The 7,283-nt window shown below is 37.8% G+C and overlaps 1 protein-coding gene across 1 annotated transcript; it reads left to right on the forward strand.

The window, feature by feature from the left end:
* Window positions 1–3,619: 3,619 nt before the first annotated feature.
* On the forward strand, window positions 3,620–5,002 carry LOC135226649 (uncharacterized). The gene is made up of 2 exons (XM_064266362.1): window positions 3,620–4,099; window positions 4,307–5,002. The coding sequence occupies exons 1-2, from the start codon at window positions 3,620–3,622 to the stop codon at window positions 5,000–5,002; spliced, it is 1,176 nt and encodes a 391-aa protein (XP_064122432.1).
* Window positions 5,003–7,283: the final 2,281 nt, after the last annotated feature.

The following is a 7,283-nucleotide window of genomic DNA, read 5'->3' on the forward strand; positions in this document are numbered from 1 at the left end:
AAGCTTTTGGTATTTTATTCAGGAGAGACACATGATCTTAGCTCTGAGTAAAATTAGGGCGCTAATTATCTTGTAAATTAAATTCTGCATAATATCAGTTTGTTTTCTTTATCTGCTTTAAGTAGTTTTTTTTTTACTTTACTTAATGGGGAAAATACAGGACTTGTAAATACCTTTATGCTGTTATTAATACTGCTTTACTTTATTATTATTATTATTAGTATTATTATATTATATCAAGGAAAAGAAGCAGTAGGTGATAAGAATGAAGAGAGAGAGAGAGAGAGAGAGAGAGAGAGAGAGAGAGAGAGAGAGAGAGAGAGAGTGTTATTGAACGAAGTTCTGTGCAAACAAGAATACGAAGAGAGATTCATACAGTTCTCATAAGACTCGAATTTCACAAATAACCACAGTGTGACCTTATCACTTATCCTTAAGAATATGTTGATAGAAGTTAACCAGACACATTTACTTTGTTTCCTTACTTTTATGGTAGCTAGAACTATATGAAGTCATTAAGGATAGTCATGAAATAATTCATTTTGATCATTATGAGGGGAAATTATAAGATTAAAATGAATCCAGCGTGAAATCCAGTTCTCGCAACTTGAGAGGATTATTAATAATTATTAGAAAAAAAGGGGTTTCATCAAAACCAAATACGGCCATTACAGGAATATTTGCGCGGGTTCCAACAGAGTTGCCAAAGATGAATGTTACTCAAGTAACTTTTTTTTTTAATCGTTTCTTGTTCGTATCATAATCACCATACAAGTACAAAGCAATCTCGCTGTGCGCCCCAGTGAGAACTTATGGCCGGTCTTCGCTTGTGTGCCTATGATGGTCCGACCACCAGTGCCCCTCCCACTTTTCCAGTCACCTCAAGGTCATGGCCGATACCCTTGCATATCTGATGATCTTCAGGAAGTTCTCTTCTCATCACCAAGCGCTTTTAAAGTCATGAATTTTAAAGTCATGTTTTTTTTTTCACGCTGTTGTCTGGCAGTACCTGAAAAATCTCTTTCAATTAAACTCGACCGCTATCTGCATTGGTCTTGTAACTCGGAAGTAATACGACAGGAATCGTAATTTTTGCAGTTTACAAAGAAATCTTAATGTTGTAGTTTACTCGAATCAAGGTCGTTCTTGCGAATCTCCGTGAAATCTCTGTCTTAAAACTTCAGAAACATAGAGGTAAATACGTAATATTTTCGTCTTGATACGAGACGTTTCATTGGCTTTATCTCCCTTTACATGCGGGCGGAGCTGTTAAGTAATTACATATATAATCAGAGTAAGATATAGATGATAAGAACAGTAGCAGTAATCGTAATAATATTATTTGTGATGATATTAAGAGACAATTTCAGCTAAGGGTCTTTTACATGACACATTTTCTACCCTCAGGTTACCCAACGGTTTCCCTACTAATGGACAATATCCGGTTTGTTATCATTGAAACTAGCCTGAAATAATGTGTCACTGAGACTGAAACATCCTGAAACAAAACGTCTGCTTAAGCGCCTCAGTGGCGTGGTTGGTTTGGTCTTGGACTACCACCTCGATGGCCACGAGTTCGATTCTCGGGCATTCCACTGAGGCGTCAGAGATGTGTATTTCTAGTGATGGAAGTTCACTCTCGACGTGGTTCGGAAGTCACGTAAAGCCGTTGGTCCCGTTGCTGAATAACCACTGGTTCCATGCAACGTAAAAACACCATACAAACAAACAAACAAAAACGTCTTTTTAACCAACTGGCTTACTTGAAAATATAGCTTAGAATGTAAATCTTTTCCCCATGGCGACAGCTGGAAGCTAGACTAGACTAGACTGGACTACCTGGTCCATGATACAATAGGAGCGAGCAAAAATAAACTTAAGATTTGAACTGACGTAGAAGATAAAAAAAAATAAATACCAGAACAGACAAACAGTAGATCACTCAGGATTAAGCTCCCAATCCTACGTGATCATTCCCGGACAACCCGAACTATCATGTTCGGAAATTGAAAAAATTGGATGTTGACGCAGAGACCGATGCACTTTGAACGTCTTTTGTAAATTTTACTATTAATGGAACCATTTCTTTCGTGATGAGGGCTAAGAAAGTGTTCATTCGACGTGGATTTCGGGTCTGGCCAAAACGAGACAACCCCCCCCGTGTTGGGAGCAATCCCACAGAAATGAGGTGGCAAGGGCAGTGTGGAATGAATTGCAAGTCGACTCTTATTAGCATTTGATAAGTAAAATCTTTTATTGACCGTCTTATGATATCAAAGAAGGTACGTACATACGGTCGCTCTTCTGTTATACCCGCCAAATCGACCAAGCACTGGAGAGGGACAATTTCTTAGAATTCTCTTTATTATTATATCCTCTTTACTATTATTATTATTATTATTATTATTATTATTATTATTATTATTATTTTGTTTTTATTTTTTTGATAAGTCGGATTTTTCCTTTCTGTATTTCATTTTACTTCCTCCCAATTTTTCCTAATAAACACCATCATTCTTCTCCCTCAATTTTTAAAACTATTAAACACCATATTCACTTTACTTCCTCCCAATTTTTCCCAATAAAATATTTTTCCTAATAAACACCATATTCACATATCTTCCTCCCAATTTTTCCTAATAAACACCATATTTACTTTTCTTCCGAATTACTCCTAATAAGCACCATATTCACTTTTCTTCCTCCAAATTTTTCCTAATAAACACCATATTCACTTTACTTCCTCCGAATTTTTCCTAATAAACACTATATTCTCTTTCTCTCCCAATTTTTCCTAATAAACCCACCTTTATTTCACTTTTCTCTTTCGGAATTTTCCTAATAAACACCATATTCACTTTTCTTCCTTTAAATTTGTCCTAGTAAACACATTTATTCACTTTTCTTCCTCTGAATTTTCAATAAAACACCTAATCACTTTTCTTCCTCTAAATTTTTCCTAATAAACACCATAATCACTTTTCTTCCTCTGAATTTTTCCTAATAAACACCATAATTACTTTTCTTCCTCTGACCCCCTGATCCCAACTCCTTGCTTAGGGATCCACTGCAGAGAGAGTATGTCCCTTTATGCCTACTCTCTCTGCTGTGGATCCAACTGATCATTGGGACCTTTAACTCCTTTACTCCTCCTCCTCTAAATTTTCCCCCTTCCCCCCTTCTTCTTTCGTTGATGACCTTGGCATGGTTTTGGAGTATTGAATTGACCGCTCTTTTAACTTGATGGAGGGTGGAGTTGGACGGCATGCCACTCCACCCGTAAAACTAGGGTACCCGACATGGTCGAGCGAGGGGAAATTTTTATATCATGCCATATCCACAGTGCTGGGTCCGATCTCGACGGACTGACGACCCTTAAAGCACCGTGGGTATGGCGTATATCAAGGTGAGGGTCCCAGGGCAGTTACCTCTGTGGGTGACAGTTTTGCTCCTCCCCCAGTTGGGCCTCCTTGGTGAGAGGGACTCAAGCCTGGACGAAATTAATTATCCTCGTTGTATGGCAAACCATATAAACCTCCCCCAAACACCGAGGACAACCTCTTGCTCGGAAAAGGACAATACAGTACAGCCTCTTGGAAAGGGATCTAGTTTGGTAACAATGGCCCCTTATACTCCTTTTAACCCAAACCAGTATAATCTTGGGTTAAGGAGGAAAAATCTAAACAAGGAAAAAAATAGGAAGCTTAGGTCAATTGAAGTAATGCCAGGTGTGTTTGAGCCTGCAGCATATGATAAATTTTTAACTTTGTCTTTAGAAGAAGGCAATATAGAAGATTCAGATATTTTTGAAATATATAGAGAAATAATTACATGTTTAGGCAGAAAGCCAAAAATTTCCTCCTTAGGCAAAGGCCATTTATTGATAGAGGTACAGTCACCATCTGAAAGCAGCAAGTTAAAAGAAATTGAAACAGTTTGTGGTAACAAGATAAAATGTGAGCCTCATAAAACTTATAACCAGAGCAGAGGTGTCATCTTCTCTAAAGCTCTGATGAAATTTTCTGAGGAGAAATTATTAAAAGAGTTAAAAGATCAAAATGTTACAGAAGTCAAGAGAATAATGAAAAAAGAACATGGAGTACTCTGTCCACAACCTTTATTAATATTAACATTTGATTCCTTGAAACTCCCAGAGATACTTTTAGTGGCTTGGTATCAATTTAAAGTTAGGCCTTATATCCCTTCACCCAGGCGATGTTTTCACTGCCAAATGTATGACCATGTAAATACATCCTGCCGTAGAAAAGCAAAGGGTTAGATTGAAATATGTGTAAACTGTGGACAGGAGTCACATGGACCATGTAGCAATGCTCCTAAATGTGTGAACTGTGGAGGAGAACATCCAGCATCAGATAAAAAATGCGAGAGATATCGTTTTGAAAAAGAAATAATGGCTGTCAAGACCAAGGAACGTATTAGTTTCTTTGAAGCAAAACAGAAGGTAGCAAGCAGCTTTAACCCAGGAATTCGCACCTTTGCTTCAGTCACCAAAAGAAGAGAAATGGAAAAAAATTCATCAAATAATAATTCAAATCCTAGAACTCAATTGAACAAGAGATCTCGAAGTGATGACTGTATTATACTTCCTGATAGTAAAAGCCTAAAGTCTAGAGGAGACAGCTTTAAGACCATCTCAGATCCATTGAGTTCTCAAGAGGAACAAAGTTCCTCCACCCTAGATGGACCTTTGACTCCATCTCCAACATCAACGTTAGAGCTGCCAATGGCAGCCTTACCATATACCTCTGAGGAGCTATTAGCCACTCCATTACTTCTTCCTGGAGACTCCAATAAAAACATTCCACCAAAGACAGAGGAGCCAGCAGCTCCTCTCTCTGGAGACCCCATTAAAAGCCCGCCACCTACGACAGAGGAGCCAGCAGCTCCTCCTTCAAATTCCTGCAGCCCATGTCACTTTAAAGACTGGGCACCACCCCTTAAAATCATCATATATGGGAAAGGACTTGTCAACAAAAGATGAGTCTCCACCAGTTCTCTCCCCCACTGAAAAAAAGTTGGGAGATTCCAAGAAATCATCCCAATCTCTGGACAAAAGATCCCCAGAATTAATTCAAAGACACCTCAATGTCAGAGGACCCAAAAGATAACAAAGTTTCATCCATCATTCAATGGAATTGTCAAGGACTTAGAAGTAAATGGGAAGAATTAAAAGTACTCATTCATGACTTTAATCCAATTTGTGTTGCACTTCAAGAAACTATGTTGGGCAATCATAACATTCCCTGTCCAAAGGAATTTTCTCCATACCATTCAGAAAATACTCCTAACAACAAAAGCCTTGGGGGTGCACTACTTATGATCCGCAATGACACCCTACATACCAGCTTTCAAATACAAACTAACTTGCAAGCAGTAGCTATACAAGTATTCTTAGAACGGAAATACACCATATGCTGTGTGTATTTACCACCTGGTATTGCCTTTCCTAGTGAAGACTTTACTTCACTGGTTAACCAGCTACCTACACCATATCTGATATAAGGTGATATGAATGCTCGAGACCCCATGTGGGGTGATATAGTCAGTAGCCAGAGAGGAAACCATCTAACTTCAATAAATAATAACTTAAATGTAGGGATATTAAATACTGGAGAACCAACCCATTTCCACATACAAACTGGAACCTTATCGGTAATTGATTTATCAATATGCAGTGAAGATTCAATTATTGACTTTAGTTGGGAGGTAATGGATGATCGTCATATCAGTGACCACTTCCCAATTATTATTAGTAGTTGCCCAAAGTCCTCCAATATCTAGACTGCCAAAATGGAATATAGGAAAAGCCAAATGGTATACTTTTACTGAAAAAAGCTCTATTGATGCTACTGCAGAAGAATTCCCAATAATAGATGATGCTATTGAAATGATTAATACTACGTTATTTGTAGCAGGCCTCCAATCAATCCCAAGAACGTCTGGTACTTTTGTGCGCAAACCTGTTCCATGGTGGGACAATGAATGCTGTAAGACACACAGAGCACTGAGAATTGCCAAAACACGCTCTAAAAGGCATAAGTGCGATCACTACAAAGTACAGTATCGCAAGGCAAGAGCCCAGTTTAGGCTCAAAATTAAGCGATCCAGAAAAAGCTGTTGGACAATATTCATAAGCTCAATAAATGCCAAAGCTCCTCTTACTTTAGTATGGAAGAAAGTAAGAAAAATAGCAGGTAAATACAGCCCATCAAAACCACCAGTACTAAAAATCAATGATACCAAGGTTGCTGATCCTCAGATTGTTGCAGATAAGCTAGCCAGTTATTTTGCAGAGGTTTCAAAGAAATGTGATGATAAACCTTATGCAGAATACCGACGGAGGGAGGAACAAAAAAGGATAGATTTCACACCTCCTAAAGAGGAATCTTATAACATACCATTTACAATGAAAGAATTTGAATCTGCTCTGAAAAATTCTAAAGACACAGCTCCTGGTCCCGATGATATCCCATATGCTATGATAAGACACACTCCAGAATGTACTAAGTTGTTTATCCTTAGTATAATAAATATAATTTTTAGAGAACACCTATTTCCCTTAGTGTGGGAATTAGCAAGGATTCTACCATTTGCCAAGCCGGGAAAAGATAACCTGTTAACAAGCAGTTATCGACCTATTGCTTTAACATCATGTCTCTGTAAAGTTATGGAAAAAATGGTCAATACTCGTTTAGTGTGGTATCTGGAACGCAATAATCTCCTCTCCAGAGCCCAATGTGGTTTTAGAAATATGCACTCTACTACAGATGTTTTAATAAGAATGGAAAACTCTATTTGTGAAGCTTTTGCAAATAAGCAACATCATATTACGTCTTTTTTGATTTGGAAAAAGCTTATGATACTACATGGAGGCATGGAATTTTACAAGATTTGTACGATTGTGATTTGAGAGGAGAACTACCACTTTTTATTAAATCCTTTTTAAAATCGCGAAGATTTATGGTGCAAGTTGGAGCAACAATGTCTGTTATTCATTACCAAGAAGAAGGAGTGCCTCAAGGTAGTGTCTTGAGTGTCACCCTATTTGCATTAGCAATTAATGGCATTACTAAGATAATTTCTAAAGATATTTTTTATACACTGTTTGTGGATGACTTCTCCATGTCATTTGCATTCTCAAAAATGGCAGTAGCAGAGCGAAAATTACAACTCAATATTAACAAAGTTGTCACATGGGCTGAAAAAAGAGGGTTCAAATTTTCTATCACCAAAACTGTAATAGTACACTTTTGCCGCCTAAG

The sequence above is a fragment of the Macrobrachium nipponense genome, chromosome 15 (genome assembly GCF_015104395.2).
Source record: "Macrobrachium nipponense isolate FS-2020 chromosome 15, ASM1510439v2, whole genome shotgun sequence".
Classification (NCBI taxonomy): domain Eukaryota; kingdom Metazoa; phylum Arthropoda; class Malacostraca; order Decapoda; family Palaemonidae; genus Macrobrachium; species Macrobrachium nipponense.